This window comes from Vulpes vulpes, chromosome 16, assembly GCF_048418805.1.
Source record: "Vulpes vulpes isolate BD-2025 chromosome 16, VulVul3, whole genome shotgun sequence".
Classification (NCBI taxonomy): Eukaryota; Metazoa; Chordata; class Mammalia; order Carnivora; family Canidae; genus Vulpes; species Vulpes vulpes.
Genome location: NC_132795.1, coordinates 75118767 through 75142183, shown reverse-complemented (window position 1 = coordinate 75142183; position 23417 = coordinate 75118767). Strand labels below are relative to the sequence as shown.

Genomic DNA, 23417 nt, shown 5'->3' with positions numbered 1-23417 from the left:
TCCATATTGTTAGATGTGCTTTGTTCTTAGTCCTATCCCCAATATCCTTATTTAAAAAGACAAATAATAAAATAGTAAGTCATGGTGTATTTGAAAGAATAGTTGATTTCCTGAATATATAAAGAGCTCTCACAAATCAATAAATGATAACTGTATTAGTAGATAATAAGCAACATATCAAACAGGCTTTAATAAAAGATGATTAAAAAACTAGCCAAAATAGGAGAAAAACTGTTCAATGTCATTAGGAATCAAATAATTTGAGAATTAAATAAAAAAATCATAAATTACAATATTTTACCTACCAGATTGGTAATGTACAACACTTGAGAGAAAGCAAAAGATACAGACATTTTGTATGTTAGGATTATAAATTGGTATCCCTTCCCAATGTATTTTATTTTTTAATTCAAAACTTTATAAAAAATTAAAACATATAGAAAATTACAGAAAAGAATATAAGATACCCTTACCTATCACCCAGATTTAACCCATGTTAACATTTTTGTTTTTTGAGGGTTGGAGGGTGGAAATAAATATCTCACACTTTGCAGTGTTTCTGAATAAACTGCCCTAAATTAATGTTATCATTCCCATGCATGTTTTATAATTATTTACCTATAAATTATTATCATGTTCCCTCATCCCTCAACTCTTAAGATTCCATTATTTTTGGTACCACTTTTAATGTATACTTAAGAAAAAAAATGAAACTATAAAATGATGCTTTAATATCACTTATGATATTTTATACTTATTATAATACAATTGGTTTTGTTTTTGAAGTAGGCTCTACCCCAATGTGGGGTTAAACTCAGGACCTTAAGGTCAAGAGTCATATGCTCCACTGACTGAGCCAGCCAGGTGCCCTGTAACAGGTTTTTAAGACAGACTTTTTACAAGTCCTGTCATTTCTGTTTTGCTTACACTATAACTTTGCTTCTATGTTAAATCGTATGTAATCATTTTAAAGACATTTTAAACGGCATTAGACTTAACACATGTAGCCCCAACCATATGCAAAGCTCAATCATGGAACTGAAATAAGAATCACTATTACCAAGCAGGTGCAGCTGTGCCTAGCCAATGAAATTGTAGATGCCACTGACCTAAGATGCTTCTCAATTGCAAAGAAATTAAAATATGAAAAAGTACATTTTGGAATATATTTTGGAGATCAAAGCTGTTAAATGACATCCTTGCAGAACTTGCTGATTCTCTCAACATTATGTTTTTAGAGTATTAAGAGGGCTGACTGCCTAAGGAAGAAAAGCCAATAGCACCTAGCTGCTGCTGGAGCAGAGGATCCTCAGCCCAGCTTCTCCAGCATTTTCAGTAACCACCCAAGGAAAAACTGTTTTGTGCTAAAGGGTACTAACTAGTAGGCTAAGTTATTCCTCCTTGCCAACATCTGCCTCAAATCAGGAACGTGGTCTCAAGACAGTCACTTCAACAGCCCAGAAATTCAGTTATCAGGGGAGCATAAGGTGCCATGAATGATACAATTGCCTGAGGGCCAAAAAATTCAGTAACCTAGAAAAATATACAATGCAAGATTTAAAAGAAACTAATGCGAAAACCATGAGGAACCATATCAGATTTTAAATAAAGATAGAATCACTATCACAGACTTTTTCATTTGCCTTGGAATCCAACATTAGCAGGCAGGGCTCTGTTACCGGTTCAGCCAGACTTACAGGGGAAGGCAGGGGGTTTAGAGCAATCACTGCGCCGCACACTAGCTTCACATGTAAATGTGCAACAGAAACAAAGTAATTTTCACAGGTAGGGTGAAGAATTTTCAATACAAGCTGCCAAAATGAATGCAGGCTGCTAAGAAGCAGAGAGTGAGGGTTATTAATTGCATTTTTATTAAAAGGAACAAAGGTTATGAAAGATGAAGGTATTAGATGATTACCTGTCAGGTATTAGCATTTACGAGGCCACAGTTAATTAAAATGGTGGGATATTTTACAGGATTAGACAAAAGGCAATAGAAGAGTCTGGAGAAATGAGAAATGGATCACATATGTAAGGAATTGGTATGTGACAGGGCTGGCATTGCGCTGGCACAATTAGCTAGCGGAATGCAAAAAATTGGATCTCTGCCTCTATACCGTAAAAACCAGTAAACTCAAGATGGATTAAAATCCTAAATATATGTGCTTGGGAGGAAGGATGAATACTTTATTTTTTTAAAAAATATTTATTTATGAGAGAGAGAGATAGAGAGAGAGGGGCAGAGGAAGAAGCAGGATCCATGCTGGGAGCCCGATGTGGGACTCAATCCCAGGTCTCCAGGATCACGCCCTGGGCCTAAGGCAGCGCCAAACCGCTGAGCCACTGGGCTGCCCAGGATGAATACTTTAAAAGAGAGAATATATGAACTTGAGATGGCAAGGATTCCTTGAACAAGAAAGACATTAGTACAAACTGTAGAAGACGGATTTATGAATAACGAAAGACCCCATATACAAAGCATTAAAAAAGGCTAGGTTTTGCAACACATAAACAAAGGATCAGCATCAAGACTATTTAGAAAAAAACTACAAATAAATGAAAAAGTGGCAAACCAAAAAGAAAAATGAGCAAAGGATACGAGCAATCATTTCAGAGGAAATTCAAATAGTCATACAGAGAGAAAATGAGGTTTGCCTCATAGGTAACCAAATATGCAAATTAAGACATACTATTTCATGTTCACCTAACCAACAAGTGTAAAATCTAACAGTATCAGCATTGTTATGGAAAATGGACAGAGAAATAGGAATTTTTGTACATTTCTCATGGAAGTGGAGACTAATAGACCTTTAGTATAATGCATTTGCAATATTATCTTGAAGGTATGCATATCTAATAACGTAGTAATTTTATTTCTAGGCAAAGCACTGGTACATGTACTCAAAGGACACATGCCAGGGTGCCCACCACCATCAGTTTTTTTAAGTTGCATATCATCTAAATATCCCTCAGTGGGGAAAGGGATACATTGTGGTGCAGTCATACGAAGGATTATACCAGTTTATTTTTTAACCATTAGCTTGTTTTATAGAAGAGGGGATGTAGAGGTAATAACGTGAGCAGATAAATTCAAACCTGAGACCTGAGAATAACACCCTTTCCTTCCCATAATACCACCCCCTAACGCCCCACCAAAATCAAAACTGACCAAACATGGTGGGTGGACATGTGGGGCAAGGGGTAATGAGGTGGCTGACCCCTGGTGGTGGTTGATCCTGACCCTTGGTGCAACTCCATTCCCCTTTCCCACCTTCTAAATAGGTGAATCTTAATACTTGGGGGTAACAAACCAAAACCTGTAAGCATCATCCATAGTGCAACCAACACTCTTCTGAGTTTCCTGCCTTGTAAAGGTATGTGCTGTTTAGTTTCATTCACCAAGTCGTATATATACTCTGAAGCTAGTGGTCTTTAAACTTTTTTTTTTAATAAATTTTTATTTATTTATGATAGTCACACACACACACACAGAGAGAGAGAGAGAGAGACAGAGACAGAGACACAGGCAGAGGGAGAAGCAGGCTCCATGCACTGGGAGCCCGACGTGGGATTCGATCCCAGGTCTTCAGGATCAAGCCCTGGGCCAAAGGCAGGCGCCAAACCGCTGCGCCACCCAGGGATCCCAGTCTTTAAACTTTTCAAAATCATTAAGCCTTAAATCAAATCTTAGATGGAATCTCAAGTAACACAGAAAAAAGCAGAATTGCTCTGGAGGTTGAAAAAATGGTACCCTTGTAATTATAACACTTTAGTGAATTTGAACTACATGAAAATTCTTAAGACTATTAGTTTATTTTGGGGTCATATATAATTTTAAAATGCGAACTCTTCATAAAATGCTTTTCAGTTCCTAAAGAACCTGCAATTCCAGAATAAAATCCAGTTACTCTCAATGTAGGAGTGCACTCCAACAGCATCAAAGTTCTGTAATGATCGCCAGTCCTACCTAAGACCAATTTCAATACCAAGTATTAAATATGAGTATTTAAAAAAAACAAAAAATAAATAAAAATAAATATATACGAGTATTTAAAATAAACTTTATACTATATCCATTGACTTAGAAGATGCTTACTCTTAGGCAAAATCTATGAAAATAAACTCCACGATCCTCTTGAATCATGTCACTGTGGAGTTTTGAAAAAATAAATAGCACCTCGTCTTTAAGATTTAAGGAAACAGAAACTCCTTCTCATAGTAGATGCACAAATGAAAATAAAATGACCCAGAAGAGGGCAAGAAGGTTATCAGACCCTTTTATTAGAATAATTCTTGGATTGTACTGGTCCTCTTCACTTCAAATACATGCCCAAGTATTTTCATTAGAGGTAGATATGAGATAGTATGTAAAATATTAGATGAGAAAGAAAATGAGAAATGTAAAAATGCATTTGTTGTACAGATTAAATTACTCAAGAAATCACTCTTGCCATTATAGGCTAGGGTTATTAGTCAAGGGGGAAGAAAAATCCCAACACTTTGATTCCACCCATATTTGAAAGGTATGGGGTTTTGCTACACCAGAGTTGTGAATATGAGGAGGATAACCTCATAATACCGAGATCGTGTACCCCTCATTCCTCAACTAGAAGAGCATAGCTACCACTTAAGTTTGAACAGGAAATGATGTATTTAAGTTAATAGAAGTGTGTGTCAGGTAGAATTAAACTAAAACAAGGTAAGGGGTGGAGGAGAAGAGAACACAGCCAGGAAAACCAGCAAGAAGAGAGAACCAGAAGTAATGCAGTCGCAGCCTGAAAAGAAACTGTAGCAGTAGCTACACTGGTTTACTTCTAGACCACAAGGTTAACATATATAAACCAAAACAATGGGCAAAAATAAACACTTGCTTAGCACTTTCATTAAAGCTTACAGAAAAACTCCCAAAATTGAATAGAAAAAAAATCTTAAAGCAATGGAACATAGAAAACGCAAATCAAATCATTATAATGCCCACTAAGAATCAATTTACAAGAGCAATTAACTCTGCAAATTGGTCTGAAATAACTTAAATTCTCGTCATAATGGTTATTACGTTAGTATTTGGCTATCTTACAAATTTAATGGATTGTCTGCATTGTGCATTGTGTTAACGTGAAAAAAAAAATCACAGTATACGATTCTTTACTACGTCAGCCACCCAAAACAAAATGTATTCTAAAACCTTTTATCAAATGCTTTCCTCTATTAGTTAAACCAGATTATCTTCAGAACACAAATCAAGGCAAATTTAAAGAGGAAATGTGAATTTGAGAAGTCACTGAAAAATGGGATCTAAATTCAAGACAAGAAAGTATGATTTGGCTAGCAAAAGAAAATTCAATAGACAAGTTCCGGTTAATTTCTGTGACTGAAGCTGAATAAAAACCCAGTTTGAAGCTGAATAAAAACCCAGTTTAACTCCAGCAACTCTGGTTTGATTGCCGACTTTCCCACATCCAGAAAGCATACACATTTGTTTTCTGATGACCAATTTGTTGTCTGAAAACAAAAATGCTGTTCATAACATCAAAATACTTATTTACGCATGGTCTCATTCCATCAAGTATTTCAGGTAGTTTAGTTTGGAATATAAGCCAAATGTCTAATTTCTGGCTCAAAATGTTGGGCTAACAATATAGAAACACCTCTCCCCAGCTGATACCATTTGACTGGTCATTAAAAGATATTTTGAAGCCTGACGAGGTGGGGGATAGGGGGGAGACCTCAGAGAGCATGGTGGCACCATCTCTTTTCACGTAGAAGATTGATCCATTATACGCAAACCTCATCTTAGTTTTAAATTTTGCTGGTTTCAAAAACAATAAATAAATAAATTTTGCTAGTTTCTTATGAAGACCAAGTGTCTAGTAGGTGACCGGAGAGCCTGCCAAGCACTATGAAAAGATATCAAAACCCAAATGAATCCCCCACATCTGAAAACAAAATTGACGTAAGGACTTAAGGAGAATTCAGAGCTGCAGTTGTTTTTAACACATTTAAAACAAAAAGCTCAAGTAGTAAGTGTTTTAATTACCAAGGCTTCTAATTGGGCAAGAAACATGGGACAGAAATCATGAGTTTATTTTTTTAAAAACACCTCCATGGCAACGTTACTAAAATCTCGGATGTTCAGCAAATTGAAAAATCTAACAGAAAAACCTCAGCATCAAAGCCTGATATGTTTAATGGTCATTAAAAAAAGAAAGTCCTATCTTTATCTGGCCAACGCAATGTGACATCTCAATTGTGGCAAAACGATTTTATTGGAAATGACACAAATCTAGAGTCACTGAAGACATTTTGAAAGCCTAAAGTGATCTGAATATATGCAATATGAGAACCAAACCCTCCTCTTAAGTATGACCTCAAAATAGGAATTTCCCAAGTTGAAACCTATCACAGGAGTTTCCTGTGAATACCAAATTAAAGATTCCACCTTATCTTGTTAAATAGCACAGTGGCCACAGTCACCATCTCCTCAGAGCCCCCCCAAAGTAATTTTTATGTGAGATTAACACGTCGTTAAGGTTCACTTACTGTGAACACTGTGATGTTTGGAATAAATGAACACATGATGCCACCGCCCCAGTGGACAGGGCAACAATTGTGAAAGTCGCAGAGTGCCAGGGAGCCTTGCAAGGAGGTCTATTAAGTCAGAACTATTAACTATTTCCTAATAATTATTCTTTTCGACATACTGACACTTACATGTGCAAAAGAAATAAGTGGTAAAACTGCAGGTACCTGGTTGTGAATCAAGACAAACTAATTAGCTGCTCCTGTAACTTCACGCCACGCTCAGAGAAAAGGGGAGAAAGGCCAGTTTCAGTGAACAGTGTTCCTGATTAAGCAGTAAAAGTTTTTATTACACCTGTCCTTGAATACACATCTTTTTAATATCCTAGATGACGACACGGGCAGTACTGTTTCTACAGCATGCAGAAGTGGGATGGCTGTCGCTTGTGCTAGCAAGCTGTGTGCTCAACTAGCCACTTTCATGGAGACCACTTCTACTCAAAAGAATGATTGACAGACTACAGTTATTCAGCAGACATTTTCTTGGAAATAAATGAAGTAAGCCTGTCACTCAAAGAAAACAACTGACAATATTTGTTGCCAGTGACAAAATCTCACCTTTCAAATGAAAATTAGAATTTCGAAAAATCTGTATCCATTGCCGTGAGCTTGACAGCGTCCCAACACTCAAAAAGATTTTTTTCTGATGAGACTGGATATATTAACAAAAAAATTTTAAACACTGCATAATCATGTGTCAATATTCTAAAGAACCGCATAATTCAATGAACCAGTATTTTTCCAAAGATACAATGCATGATGTTACCAAATCATACCAAAATAGGGCATCCATTCAAAACTCCAACAAGATAGATCAAATGCGTTTTAATGTAAGAGAGTACAAAGTTGACTGATAAAGTTTTGAATTTCACATTGCACCTAACCTTCCAGAAACTACCAGATCGAAAGTTTTAATCATGTATCAAATAGAATATCCACAATAACCCGAAGCTATTAAAATCCCCATTACCAAATAATGTATTTCTGTGAGGCCAGAATTCTTTATATACTTCCAACAAAAAGCCACACTGCAACAAAATGAATGCAAGGGTATAAAAGTTCAGTCCAACATGAGGGTTTACAAAAACAAAAATGAGTGCTACCTGTCACACTAAATTTAAATTTGGAAAATATTTTTCATAAAACAATGCTATTTATGTTAATAGACAATGGTTTCATTTTTTAATGAATTAAAATAGTATGTAAAATTTCTTGGCTTTCATTTCGAATGCGATATATAAACTAACAAAACCCATAAAAGCAAAGTTCTTGGAGATCTTTAATCTTTAGAAATATAAATGGAAAGAAGAACACAAGTAGGTCTTAAGACTAAAATTTTTGAAAAGAGCTGGACTAGAAAATTCAGATTAGTCAAGACTAGTTCAGGTTTTTCTTTTGCTAATTCACACATTATTTGTATTTCAAGGGCCACTAACCACCACCTGAAAAAGATTTTTCGGAAATGGCATAAAGAATAGTTTCAGAGCAAAGAAGCGGTTAAATTAGCAATGTCCTACACAGTTTGGTTAATTCCTCTACATGTTCTGTATGAAAAGTTTCACATAAAATATTCCAATTATGCAAAATGTTTAAAAGTAACATTCAAAACTGGACTTTTAAAAATCATACCAAATAGTAATATGTCACACTGTTTTTATCAATTCTTTATTTAGGTAACAAGTTGGTTATGTTCACTGCATTGTATGAAACATCACAATACCATACTGGAAAGGTACTATCAGTACAGGGTTGGATCAGAGTGGACAGTTTGAACAATAAACCATTTTGCATTCTTCATTCCCTATCTTTTTACAACCCCCCAAACCCAGTAAAGGGACAGATAGCTTTTAAACATCATCATGTAAAGCACTTTAACTTACAAGGCTAAAATCTAAAGAATAAATAAAATATATTGTGGCAATAATTCCTTTTAGACCAAAAAATCAGGTGCACAATAAATCAAATGATCAGGAAAGCTGTCTGTATTCAAACGTGTGGCTCTCCAGAAACAGCTTCAGGAAAATGTTACAGAAAATATCATGAATTCCATTTCACACAGGACCAGGTGATGACTCATTTTAACTACACACAAGGGCAATTACATCCTGCTGAAACACAATTTAAACATATAGGAAAATGTTTACAGAGCATCCACAACATGTAAACCATGTACAAATGGATACATTCATTGCTTCTCCTACCCCAATAGCTTCTTTTCGATAAATATTTTACTCTTCATGTTCGGCATTAATTGGATTTACTACATGCAAAACTCAAGAGAATTCAAGGTTATTGTAAAAATAGAATTAAAATAATAATCTTCAAGTACCTTATGTGACAGCCACTCTGTACCGTGCCCAATGTTATAAAATGAAAGGTTACTGAACCCATGAAAATATCTCTGTAATATTTCCTTAGATCTAAAATAGATAATTTTAAATGTATTTATAGTCATTTCAATGTGATATTCTGAGCTTTTAAAAGAACGTAAACAATTAAAAATTATACCAAATTACACACAAAACTTTATCTTAAAAGCTGAAAAATTAAAACTATAGAAACCCACATGTAAAACAAAAATCACAATTTACATTATAAAGGCAAATCTCATCATTTAAAAAAATTTGCAGCAGTGAGATGTCAAAGCAAATTATAAATAGCCATAAATTAATCCATTTGGTTTCAAAAGATTTTCTAGTGAGAGTTGAAGGATGTAGTAGATACATGCATAAAATTTGTAAGGGTTTATAATATTATTGCCAAATACACTTTATCTTGAAAAGCAGGCAACGTTACAATTTGGACATTATTGGAAAACCCAGTTCGGTAATACAGGTAAAATTAGAAAAAAAATTAAATAACAATTAATAATAAATATATATCCTATAGTAAATTGCTCAAAGGAAATTTCAAGCCACAGAGCTGCAAAAGGCTTCCAACTTGGTGAACTGAGAAAGGAACATCCCATACAATTCTTTACTCTTACATGCTTATATGTTGTGTGTCTTGTCTAAAAAAAACAAAAAACAAAAACAAAACAAAACAAAACAAAAACGTAATGTATCTTCAGAGTACAGCTAACTATATTCCCATGCACCTCAGACAGAGTTTGTTATTTGTGGTGAAATAACTCCGTTGGTTCCTACGGCCCAAAGTTCAATACAGATGTAACCAGTATGCCTGAGGTTGGCAAAAAATACTGTAGTACAGGCAATGCTACAAGTGGCAATTATCAGAAAACACAAATATGAACAAATGATGGGAAATGCTAATGATTTTCTGCTCATATCATAAAACGTTGGGAATCCACAAGAATATTTTTCCCTTGTATTGAAGAAAACTGTGATTAAAAGTTTTTTCCCCCAATTTTCAGAATCAAAAGCATTTTAGAAGGTTTATAAGGCTACCATGGGTCTTCTAGATCTCCAGCACCCTACAGGAAGAGAAAAGGAAGAATATTATTATTATTTACCTACACCACTTCCAGGTTGGATTGAATTTCAAAAGAAAACAAAATTAGATGAACAAATTACCTTCCTTTCTTTGTTTGAAAAGGCACTTTTACAGAGAGGTGTGTGTGGTGTATACTGTGTGTATACACATGGATCTATCTAATACAGATAGATAACTGGTTGGGTTTTTTTTCTCCCCTCTCCACCAAATGCCTTTCTCTTTCTCAAACCACTTAAAAATATTCTGGCATTGGAAAAATAGATCAAAACATCAGCTACATCCGAAGATCCAAAGTTTCAACTTAGGGCACCGTAAGCAACTTTAGATATGTGATAAATATAAACATGAAGAAGAAAAGTTAATGTTCTACATTCACAAAATATTTGTTGTAAGAAATATTTTCCCATGTGACTACTAGCTACTTGTATCTTAAAAACCTATTTTAATTAAAACAAAATTCATATCTACCACTATTTAGAATATCCTGTAATTCTTGCATTTCTTAATATCTGATGAATACTTATAGCAAAGATGACAGGTCTTGCAATCTTTAAAGTGCTCATCATGGAAAGTCTCTGACATGACTATGTGTGTCTATACTGGCCACAGATGAATATTTTGTATTACAAAAAGGGGATAAGAAACAATGGATTTGAGAAAGCAAGACTTCTCAAAATGTTTTCTTTTGTTAATGACAAAAGCCAAGTCAAAAGTTTTCTACATTTTCTATCAATATAAATGAATTTCTAATGGGTATTTTTCCAATATACCAAACCTGGTTGTTTAAAATTTTTTTTAATTTCAAAATAAGTACAACATGCATAGATTATTCCACATCACATGCTTTATTTGGACTTGAACACTTATAATTTCATTCTAAACACGTGGTTGACATACATTTTGATGTATGTAGTTAGGCTATACAGAATGTACAAACCAAAGCTGTATCAATAATACATAGGTTTTTCAAAAATTAGGTTTCAATAAAGAATACAGAGAAAGGAAAATAACCACACATCCAACAACTCAGAACTTCTAAAAATAAAACTACAGAGATGTAAAGTATAAACAAGTCAAAGAACACACAAATTATCATCCTTGGAAAGAAAAAAAAATTACAGGCCAGCATCTGCCATTCGTTGAAAAACTAAAGTTACTAAAGAAAACACAAATTTATTACAAAGCTGACTATGAGTGTACTAATATGTAAAATAATATGAAGCAGAATTCTACATTTACAAGTTTTTCCACAATATAATGTCATCTTGCTTATCAGTAATCTCTAATCTTATCTAATATGAAGTTAACTACTGATTCGAATAACTAGTAGCCTCATTTCTGGCATACAATATGAAATGACATAGAATTTTATTAAATTCAAAGTACTATAAATAGTCAATTTTAAACTATCTGATAAAGGTGTATGCAAAGGCCTTCTTAAAAAAACAAGGCTATCTGAAGGTAATAAAACTAGTTTACCAAGATTCAAATAACAAAACGGTTATATAAATGCATACATTATACTTCCTAAGTAAAAACCATCAAATCAAAGATCACAAAAATATTACCACGAAGTCAAGTCATATTTGTTTACCACTCATCTTTGTCCCTGCATCTTCATTATAGCTGTCTAATTCAGCAAGATCACTTTTTGATTCAGTATGGCTTTCCTGCATTGTCACTGGGTTTCCAGCATCACTGTTCGAAGAATTGGCTGTGGCAGCTGGTTCAGCAGGGCTTTCTTCTCCCTCTACTTTAGCTAGCCTGTAACTAGTCAGCATCTCCTCCAGAAGTTGTCGGTAGTTTCCCCTATGATTAATTCTCATTTGCCTGAGAGCTTCCACCAATTTTCCCTGTGATCCACTTTCCTCTGCTTCCTCGGAGGCCTTTTTTTGAGATTCAAGACCCCAGTGTCAGTAGACAAACTAGGATATCACATGTATTTCATAACATAGCACAGCAAAACACTCATTTCTCTATCACGAGTAATATAGTCTAAGCATGAGAACATTTCATTAAATAAGTATCAAGTCTTACTTGTGTCAATAAAAGTTTCCACTTGAAATACCAAGTTAATTTTAGCAAATTACCATTAACTAGTTTACATCTTATTTCACACTGGCATTTGAAGCTTCCTCTGAAATTTACTCCACTATTAGAATTCAACAGCAACACAAGCATTTCCTAAAACTGACTTGCTTAACAGAAAAAACAAAAAACAGTAATTGGCTAGAATGATTTAGTACAAAAGGAAATTAGTGTTTAAAGCAATAGGAAAGGACAGAAAAGCAGGCCATTAGAACATTAGTTTCTTCACCCCTGCTGCTAAATGATAGGTAAGGAGAAGAGATACAAAATGTAGAACTATATAAATTTAAACTGGATTTTTGGGAAATTTTAATGCTTTTTGGGTAAAAATTTTATTTACTTTTTGTTCTTACATATCTTAATAAAAACATTTCTAGATCAAATTATTTAAAACATGATAATAAGACATGAACAAGAAACTACCTAATCTTTTTATATTTTGTTAAATTTTGGAAAACTTAGAGGTTTCTACAACAGCAGCTACTTAATCTTGTTAGCAGAACAAGCTCTAACATCGAAGCTGATCACAGTTAAGCTGACAGTCTAAAAGCAAGATTCTTGCCAAAAATGTTTAATTTAAATCTAATAAAGCAAATTCCCAATTTATAGGAAAATAGGGAACAGAGGATGGTATTAAAGGACACAAGAAAACAAATCCTACGATCCAGGATGTAGGACATCATATGCAAAGCTGGCTCAGACTCTTCTTTTTCAATGGCAAGGGGAAGAAAAAATGACCTGATTACAAACTTCATTAATATGCTAGATAACAGCCTGACCAGACCATCGTTCAAAATAACTACTATCACAGTCATTCTAGAGACAACTGGGAAAATCTGCACTTGGTACTAGATGATACTCTTAATTTTCATTGGCATGATAATAGTATTATATTATGGTTATGTAGAAAGATGTTCTCATTTTTTTTTTCCCAAGGAAGCTCTACGCCCAATGTGGGACTTAAACTCATGACCCCAAGATCAGGAGTTGCATGCTTTACCAACCAAGCCAGCCAGACGCCTCAAAATGTCCACATTTTTAAGAGTGGCATGCCAAAATATGCCAAAATGTCTGCAGTTTGCTATCAAAAGGTTCAGTGAAAAAAAAAAAAAGAGTAGCATATATATTCACACACACACATAAAGAGAGATAAAGCAAATATGGTATGGTATAATGTTAACAATTGTTGAATCTAGGCAGAAGGTGTATAGGTGCGCCCTACAATCATTTCAACTTTTCTAGATATTTGGAAGTCTTCATCATAAAATGTTGGGAAAATAACTCAGAAAAGGTTACTGATATAGATGACCTGACACAAACTCTTTAATGATTTCTGTAGACTGTTATCCTACAACTCAGCAACAAAGAAACAAAAGGAACACAAATATAACCACATTTATTCATGAGACAGACAGAGAGAGGCAAATATAGCCAGAGAGAGAAGCAGGCTCCCTATGAGGTGCCTGATGCTGGACTCAATCCCAGACCCCGGGATCACGACCTGAGCCAAAGGCAGACGCTCAACCACTGAGTCACCCAGGCAGGCGCCCCTGCTTTCTTTGAGTTCTCCAATTTTCTACCTAATGTAGATTAACTGTAACTTTTAATTTTTAAATTAAAAAAATTTTTAAATTTATTTGAGTACTCTCTACACCCAACGTGGGGCTCGAACTCACGACCCTGAGATCAAGAGTCTATGCTATTTGGACTGAGCCAGCCAAGTGTCCCAAATCACTTTTTTTTTTTTTAATTTGCAAAATTTATCATGTGGAGAGAACAATAAAAAGTGCTCTTCTGTTAAGATTTTTCTGACTTTTTCTCCCTTACCTTTCCTTCTGTGCTAAATAAATAAACCCACATCCCCAAATCAAGTTTCTCATTTGACTCTATTCAGGAAAGGTTAATAAGATGGAGCAATGAGGTAAAAGCTTGCTCATCATAAACCTTACTGGTCTTTAATCAGGTTTTCCACAAGGAAAATTTCTACTTGATGGTATATCACAAAGAACTTTTAATAGACGGCATAAACACTCTTCCACCTCACTTCCTGCCCTCTCCAACTCAAACCAACAACTCCCCTTTTTATCAAAAAAACAAAAACAAAAACAAAAACCTTCAATGACAATGAAATAAATTCTGAAGTATTTATCAACCCTGGTTTCATACCAGGATTGCTTGCGGAGCTTTTAAGATTAAATAGAAATACGTGGGGGCACCTGGGTGGCTCAGTCTGTGTGAGCGTCTGAATCTTGATTTCAGCTCAGGTCAGATCTCTGGGTGCTAAGCGGGGAATCTGCTTGTCCCTCTCTCTGTTCCTCCTCCTGCTTGCACTCTCTCTAAAATAAATAAATGAATAAAATCTTTAAAAATAATTATATAGATACTAAACTTCTATCAAATGATACTCAGATTCACTGCACTGGGATAAGTTTTTAAAGCCTATCACTTGATTCTGATAGAACCTCCAATATAGACTCGACTTACTTGAACTTACTGATTAAAGGTTGTTATATTGGTTGTATTTCAATTTTGGTGGGTTCAAAAGATAAAGCACCTCTCACTTTTCATCTGACACCTATTATTACAGTAAGTATCTATGTTTCTGTGAATTCTGTAGTAGTGGTGGTTGGGGAGGAATAGTTGCTTTTTACAAAAAACACATTAAAATCAGGCCTATAAATCAAGTTGGGATGAACTTACTATGGCTGGCATCACAGAGCTACTGAACTGAAAAAGAACTTGACCTAATAACCACATTTAAAAGTCATTTTATCTCAAAGCAAATTACATTTTCCTACTGTGCTGATAAAAGATGGCTGGATGAGTCTTCTTCCAGCCATTTCATTTGACTCTTAAAAATACTGTTAAGCTATACTTTTTTTTAACCTGAATCCGTATATACACATCATGTTTACACATCTATTATAGCAATTAATTCTACCTTGCAACTGATCATATGCCTTTTAAATTAGACTGTAAACTCTTTCAGGTAAACAGAATTTCACATTCCTTTCTGTTTCCTCCCTACCACCTAAGAAAGGAAAATTAATGTTTGTGCTTAGAACTTTATGCACATGACCTTATTGTTAATCCTTATAGGTAGCCTACATAATAGGTACCACAACCCTAATTTTTATAAGTAAAGAAATTTATAGACTGAGACTTAAGTTGGCAGGGTGACAATGCTAGTATAAAGGACACAAGACAGTAAGTCTACTAAGTAAGGACACTTAGTAGTAAGTGACATAGCTCAGGTTTCTATACAGGTATAATTAACATCAATGTCCCTCTGATGTTCTTTTGAATATGTTATGGTAAGTAACATAGTAAGTTAAGTACCCCATAGTAATAGATACTTACTAAAGAAATAGTGCTTAAAACTACTGAAGTGGACTACAATTTATTTCATATTCAAATCTACAATATATTTCCTTGATATAGGAAGACTAATGAAATTATAGGACAAAAAAATCCTATTAGATGGGATGGTTAATTCTGGAAAATAAACTGAAGGCAATTATGGAGATGAGAATATAGAACTTTTCCCTCTGTTTCAATTTTCAAGGTTTCACTGTTATCTATACACAGTTTAAAAGAAATCTCTCATGAAAATATGGCCTTATCCCAAATAAGATATAGGAATATAGATAAATCAGGCAGCAAACAGAAGGGGAAATAAATTAAGCACATTTTAAAAGATAAAATTTAACTAGCTGGTATTTATTTGCAGCATTTTTTTTAAAAAAGATTTTATTTATTTATTCATGAGAGACACAGAAAGGGGCAGAGACATAGGCAGAGGGAGAAGCAGGCTCCATGCAGGGAGCCCGACATGGTACTCGATCCTGGGATCCCAGGATCACGCCTTGGGCCAAAGGCAGGCACCAAACCGCTGAGCCACCCAGGCGCCCCAATTTGCAGCATTTTTTAATGCAGTTGCCACAAGCAAAATGCTTCAAATGATTAGCTGAAACAATCAATTATGGAGAAAATAGTGAAGAATGCTAATATAAATATTTACAGTGCTTTTGGTGGAGTTCTATCCTCTGCTTGTCAGCTAAGAATAATTTGTAGAGCTGAAAAATCCTCAAATATGAGTTCATGAGATAAAATTAAAGTGACTTAGGAAGAATTTATCTGTTACTTGCTAGAATCATATAAAATTTAATGAATTTGAAATAATTTTGAAGAGTTAAGTGGTTACGACCACATAGCTAAGATAAGCGGTATGTCCTACCATCCTTTTTTTTTTTTTTTTTTTTTTATGATAGTCACACAGAGAGAGAGAGAGAGAGAGAGAGAGAGAGAGGCAGAGACACAGGCAGAGAGAGAAGCAGGCTCCATGCACCGGGAGCCCGATGTGGGACTCGATCCCAGGTCTCCAGGATCGCGCCCTGGGCCAAAGGCAGGCGCCAAACCGCTGCGCCACCCAGGGATCCCTGTCCTACCATCCTTAAAAATAGTCTAAAGTCTAGTGCTATTTTCAAACAGTATAGATCTTCTCCATAAAAATGCTTTGACAAGTAAAAAGAAACAATTTACAAAAAGTCATATTCACATAGTCCTGAAATTGTGATTATAAAAATGTAAAAGCAGCTGTGTTTATAACTGATCTATCTGAAATTATCAAAATAAAAAGACTGTATATAAAACTTAATGTGAAAACAGATTATGGAGATAGGCTATTGTCCTGTCTTTCCTCCCTTACTTACTTATTTATTTTCCTCCCTTCTTAAAAATCTGAATGCATTAAAAAGATTTTGGATTCAGATAAATAAAACTATATATTTTAATGAAAAACAACTGATAAATAAATTGGACTTGACTTAATTTCAAAAACTGTATGAAATATTCCTCATCAAAACCAGAATATCTTAAGACTATAAAAGAGATTTGCAAAAGAATAGTAAACTATTTTTTGTAGGTAGGAAAGAGGTGGAGTATGGATATATATGTAATCTAAGTAACTCAGGCAACACAGAAAGGTATAGAGAATAGTTTTCGAAGTTACCCTGACAAGATTCAAATTCTGGCTGTATGACTTGTTTTAGCTCTGCAACTAGGCCAGCTACTTCCTCTCACTGACTCTTAGTCGTATCTGTAAAAAGAAGGGTGTTGAGGACAACACCTATGATTTTACATATATATAATATTGTGTGTACAACACACACACACACATACACAATAGCTAGATGACTACAAGTCCTTACCCTTGCAAAATCATCAACATATATGGCTACTTGATTAGTGGTATATTTTAAAGATCAGAGTCTAAATCAATGAAATAGCTTTTATTTTCTTTTTGTAATCTCTACATCCAACATGAGGCTTGAATTCTGAACATATTCCAAAAGATTGAACTAAAAAACAAATGTAGTTAACAACTTTAGAAGATTCCCCTAAATAGTGAGTTTTCTGAATATATCTTAAATGTTTTACTTTTTGACTTATAGGGGTACCTAGTGGCTCAGCTGGTTAAGCATCTTGATTTCAGCTCCAGTCATGATCTCAGGGTCATGGGCTTCAGTCCTGTGTCGGGTCCTGTGTGTGGAACCTGCTTGGGATTCTCTATTTCCCTCTCCCTTTGCCCCTCTCCACCCTGCATGTGCTCTCGCTCACTTACTCTCAATCTAAAATTAAAAAAACAAACAAAAAGGATTATAAAAAATAAAATTTGGCATATATTCCACTTGGCTTTTTGAAATGTTATCCAAAAGATTTTTTTAATGTAAGAAAACTAAATGAATCCCTATTTCTAAAGGTATTACCTATAAGCATTCACAGCAGGGTAAGTCTATCTCTGATATAAAGCAGACATTTTAGGAATCTAAATACATCTCAGATTAACTCTGACTAGCATTCTCTTTTTTTTTTAATATCTGTACAAAAATTTTTATTTTAAAAAACCCAACTATTGGCTCCTGCCACTGTACTTCCTGGCCACAGATGTAAGCTGAGAAGCATTTATGGAACACATCTGTGTCTAACTCACTGCTACGGTAGCTTAAGAGCTAAGAATTTAATTAAATACCTATAATCACTTCATTTTTTCCTGCTTTTTTTTTTTTTCCTTTTAAGAGGACATTTCTGCTAATGTACATTTAGTATATTTCTGCTTCTGCTATGGTTCAACATTTTTCAAAGATCATAATTATTCTGAAAGGGTTAAGTATTATTTCCCAAAACAGGATTCTGGGTTGCAAAAGTTAGTTTTCATAGTAAATAGGGAAGTTTCTCCAATCTATGTATCTGTCGAGTAATGAGTTTACACATTATCATCTGATCTCTGCAATTACTTCACTACTTGACTGCCAACATCTCTTTATTCTAACACTGCACATGTTTCTAACAGATTAAAATACCACCAATATTCCTATGAGTCTACCATTCTGCTGCTCCAAACATATGGTGGCTCCTCACTGTAAAGTTCAAAAGGCCTCTTCAGTCTCTCCAAAAATACTTCTGGCATCCTAAATTCTTATTTTTCACCAGCAGTTCTCTGCTCTAGTCAAAATGAGGTCCTTTCAAGACAGCTCAAAATTTGCTATTGCCTCTCCCATCCACTTGAACTATCATCCTCCTCATTTCATTTCTGTCATTCTAATCATTCTTCTTATCTCCTCTTTTCTCTGCAAAAATCTGACTTTTCCAGCAATCAAGTGTACAACTGACAGGGCAATTAATCACATTCTATATTTCATCATTTCTTTCTATCCTTTACTACATGACATAAACCATTTTACTCCTTAACTGGTGTATCTCTACATGGCTCGCAGCACTGACGGCGGGGATGGGACCATGCCTGATGTTTTGTAGAGTCTCCTCCCTCCATCAATTCCCCACATGGTGGTCTGTCCATGTTTGATCTGCTGAAGTTACTAGAAAGCTTATATAGAGAGGTAATTAAGTATGCATCTCCTTAACTTACATAGTCATGTAATAATTGTATTCGAGGCCGGTTTTTTACCTTGAGCCTGTCTTCAGTTTCATGGCTCTGCTGTTTATTCACTGTTTATAGAGCTACTGTATGTAAGAAGTATTTTCTGTTTTTTAAAAAAGTTTAAAACATTAACTTAATGTTAATGGGGGGGGGGGGTTGAAATGTTTCTTAAAATTGTATCTGGAGTAAAAGCTAATTTTCTCAAGGGACCTTGAAGAAATTCAGCAAGGTATAATGAGATAATTTTTTAAGATTATATAACAGGAGTACATTTTCAAGCACATGAAGAAACAGGAGCACTTACTTATATGGTTAGTAATGAAACAATAACTACCTTTTGAGGGCTTATTTCCTCTAATGATGCTAGATGCTGTGTGGTACCTGTGATCTAAGGGATTAGCCTCTCTCCACTCCACCACCCAGTTACCATGGGCTTTTTTCAGTTGTGTCAACATTCTGTCCTTGTTTGTCTGACCTGGGTTCTTTCTAAATCTATCACATGATGTATCTTTATTTTTAAATGAATTTTCACAACTTTAGATATAATTCTTAATACTTTGAGGTACTGGATACAAAAGAAAGACTCAGAACCACTGCTCTAGACCAAGATATATATATATATATATATCCCATTATTAGCAATATACAGACCACTTTCATCCAACTCACTAAAATGTATTAATTTAAACTTTTTTCTTTTTGTAAGGATACTTTTATTGTTAAGAAAAAAAAAGAAGTGATAGGATATTGCTGTGTAATAGTGAATCCTACAAAAACGGTACAACTGAGAGGACACATAATTTCTACCAGTGGCTGATGTCTCTCTCAAGACCTGCCACAAGGAGCTGGAGACTCAAAGGGTGTCTATTTCTTCTCAACAAGTTAACCTTAGCTCCCCCAAATCTTTCAAGTGTGTATGTTAAAAATTAAGTTACTTGTTTACAGATGTCGGAAAACTTCAAAAACTTTATGAGAAAATACTTATTCGAATTACTGACTGAAATGTAGCGGGATTAAAAAAAAAAAAAAAAAAGAAGAAGGAGTAGGCATTGTTTTGTCCCTACTACTAGTACTAAGATTAAAACACTACAGAGGCACAGCTGACAGCTCATCGCTATTTCTCAGGAAGGTAAAGGAAGAGTTTTGCTCTGATAAAGCACAGCAGGATACAACAGAATGGTTATCTCAGTTCAACACAAAATATCTACAGTGGCAACGTTAAAGGTTAGGAAAGAAATTATCCTTAGGTATTCAACTGGGCAGACAGGGGCATGGAAAGTCAGGTCTTTAAAACAATAGCTCATTTCTCTATCACTAAGTCTAGTGATGATAGCAGCCTGCTGAAGGAGAAACAGATATTTAAAAGCATGTTCTTCACCTCAAAATTAAGATTTAAGGGAGAAGGAAAAGGAAAGGCAGACATACAGGGAAGAAATAAGTACAGTCCAACAAAAAGGTACTCGATGCCCATCAAGTGACAACAAACTTATCTATAAAACAGAACTGTATCTCTACCTCTATTTCTAGACATTTCCTTAAACTGACTCCTTAACATGAAAGGTACTAATAAATTATAGATTTCATAATGTGAATGTATTATCTCTAGTATTTACATTATAAAATTATTTTAAATGCTTAAGAAATAAAAGGAAACTTACCCCATCATTTTCTCTATGTGGATTCAGCCTACTATAAACAGCTTCAATAACATTGCGCCTAAAAAAAATTATGCTTTAGTTTTATTAAGTTACACACAATTACTAAGCTTCTGAATATTTAAAATAATACTTCATCTTGACTATCCTCAAAAATGAACTGTCACACTAAATGCTTAGCAAGAACACAGTTTCTACATTTCACTTAGAATTTGATTCAGCATAAGCCATTGATTCTCATTTACAAAGGAAAAGAAGACTTTCACCTTCAAAGCTTGTGATAAATAATTCCCTTTAAAAAAACCCTTTGGATGAAATTTTCCTTCTCTAATATAAGAACCATCATGCCATCTTATCTTTAGATAATTGATATACTTCTTCCTCAAAATTACTTAATTACTAATTATAAATGAACTCAAAATCAGTTCTTTTTGTTCTACTTACTTGCCAGCAAGGCCTCCCCCAGGAGGTAAATTTGGGATATTTTCTGCAGACAAGATGCGCATGACATGGGCAAGATCAGGCATTCCTTCCTCACCAGACTTCTCCATAATTTCTGCAAGTTTTTAAAAAGAATTCCTAAATTAATGTGTTAACTCAGAGTTCAGAGAGTGAAACAAGGGGAAGTATTTGGTAGTATAAATTTTATTTATTTTCTTTTTTAAAATTTAAATTCAAGTTAGTTAACATATACTGTATTAGTTTTTGTAGTATCAGTTTTAAAATGTAAAAAAAAAAGCAAACATTGTCTATCACACAAGAATAAAAGAAATATAAAAAGTTATTTGCATACATAAAAGTAAAAACTGGAAGAAGTGAAATGTTCACAATACAGGGACAGTTAAGAAAATTTTGGTATAGCCACTGAGTGAAATGGTGTATATAACTAAAAATGATCCCTCTGAACATAGTACAGCTATATGGAAAAACACTCTGATCTAATTTTATGTAAGAATAATATATGATGAGCTAATGTTGGCAAAGTGAATTTTAAAAATGTTTTAAAAAATAAAAAAAATAAGACAAAAGTTACTAACACTATAATTACAAAAAAGTGGTAGATGAATAAGGATTGTAAAGAGAAGGAGAAAAATTAGTAATTGTTTTATAAGGTTATTTTCAATTGAAGACAGCTAACATACTAGTTTCAGACGTACAACACCGTGATTCAACAATTTTAAATATTACAAAATACTGGCTGTAGTAAGTGTAGTCACCATACAATGTTAATACAATATAATATCACTGACTGTATTCCCTATGCTGGAATAGAGGTCAGCCCTGTGACCTCTATGGTAACTGGAAGTTTGTACCTCTTACTCCCCAATTCACCTAGTCCCCTATCCTTCCTCTGAACACACCTATGAGTCTGTTTCTGCTTTTTTAGATTCCACATAAAGTGAAAACACGGTCTTACTTTACTTAGCATAATACCTTCTAGGTCCATCCATGCTGTTTTATAAGACTTTCGATCCTAAAGTAGTTATGTTCCACAACAATTTAAAATAAAAAAAGGAAAATAAATCACAGAACTTGCTAAAGCTTAGAACAAAATAAAACATTTACACATTCCATTTATATTTACAATTTATGGAAAATACATCTTTAGAGCATGATTATTTGGCCAGTATTAAGACATAAAGTCCTCAAAAATCAGATGAGGCCAATTTACTTTAAGACAACAAATAGCAGTGTCCTTAGCAGCTGCTGTGCCTCATGAGCCCCTTGCCATGACCTTAACTTTCACCACTCCCATTCAACTCTGCCCCTGACTCCCCTATCTCCAAAGGCAGAGAAGCCTTCTCCTACTTCTAGATCTTCATACATACTTTCCCTTTGATTTGAAATACTTTTTATGCTATTCCAACCAATCCATTTTGTATAGGTCAGTCATGTACATTCTTCAGGTTTCAACTTCATATGTCACTTTTTCAAATTCTTCTCCAACCCGAGCCAGAAGTAGGTGCACTGCTACATGCTTCCATGTATATGATGTTTACTGTATCACAGACTGTAAGCTTCTTAAAGGCAGGACAGTAACTTTTATACCTTATACTTGTATAAAGATTTCTCCTTATACTAGTACAGGATTTCTCAGCCTTGGCATTATTGACCTTTTAGACCAAATTTTTATCATACAGGCGGTCTTGTGTACTGCAAAATATTAAGCCATATCCCTGGCCTCTAGTCACTACAGGTTTGTGACACCCTCTTAGTTATGACACCAAATATTTCTCCAGAGATTGCCACAATGAAAAAGAGAGACAGAGACAAACATGGGGGGAGGGAGGGGGAGGAAAGAATGAGCATGTTACAGAAAGTAGAGAAGTCAATTATAATGTAAACAAATGAGGAATCTAGGTAAAAGGTACTACACATTGTCCATGGGAGCTCTCTATATTTTTTAACTTTTCTGTAAGTTTAAAATTATTGCAAAAAAAAAAAAAAAAAAACTATCGCAAAATAAAAAGTTAAAAGAAGTACAGTTGATACTTGAATGACTTACGTTTCAACTGTGTCAGTCCACTTATACGTGGATATTTTTCGATACAGTAAGGTACTGTAAATATATTTTCTCTTTATAATTTTTTTAAAAGATTTTATTTATATATGCATGAGAGACAGAGAGAGACAGAGAGAGAGAGAGGGAGGCAGAGACACAGGCAGAGGGAGAAGCAGGTTCCATACAGGGAGCCTGACAT

The 23417-nt window shown here is 34.5% G+C and overlaps 1 protein-coding gene across 5 annotated transcripts in view; it reads right to left on the bottom strand.

Moving 5' to 3' along the window:
- The window catches only part of PPM1B (protein phosphatase, Mg2+/Mn2+ dependent 1B), a 92263-nt gene that overhangs the window by 5297 nt on the left and 63549 nt on the right, over positions 1 to 23417 (bottom strand). For 2 of the 5 annotated variants that reach the window (XM_025992563.2, XM_072742317.1), the window contains 3 exons: positions 21160 to 21271; positions 20719 to 20776; positions 10855 to 11918 (listed from right to left, as the gene is read on the bottom strand). In XM_025992563.2, the coding sequence (XP_025848348.1) occupies positions 11613 to 11918; positions 20719 to 20776; positions 21160 to 21271 (476 nt within the window). In that variant the 3' untranslated portion in view covers positions 10855 to 11612. Of the gene's footprint in view, positions 1 to 8228; positions 10013 to 10854; positions 14457 to 20718; positions 20777 to 21159; positions 21272 to 23417 lie in introns of those variants that run through there. The other 3 variants (XM_025992564.2, XM_072742315.1, XM_072742316.1) reach the window with 3 other exon arrangements.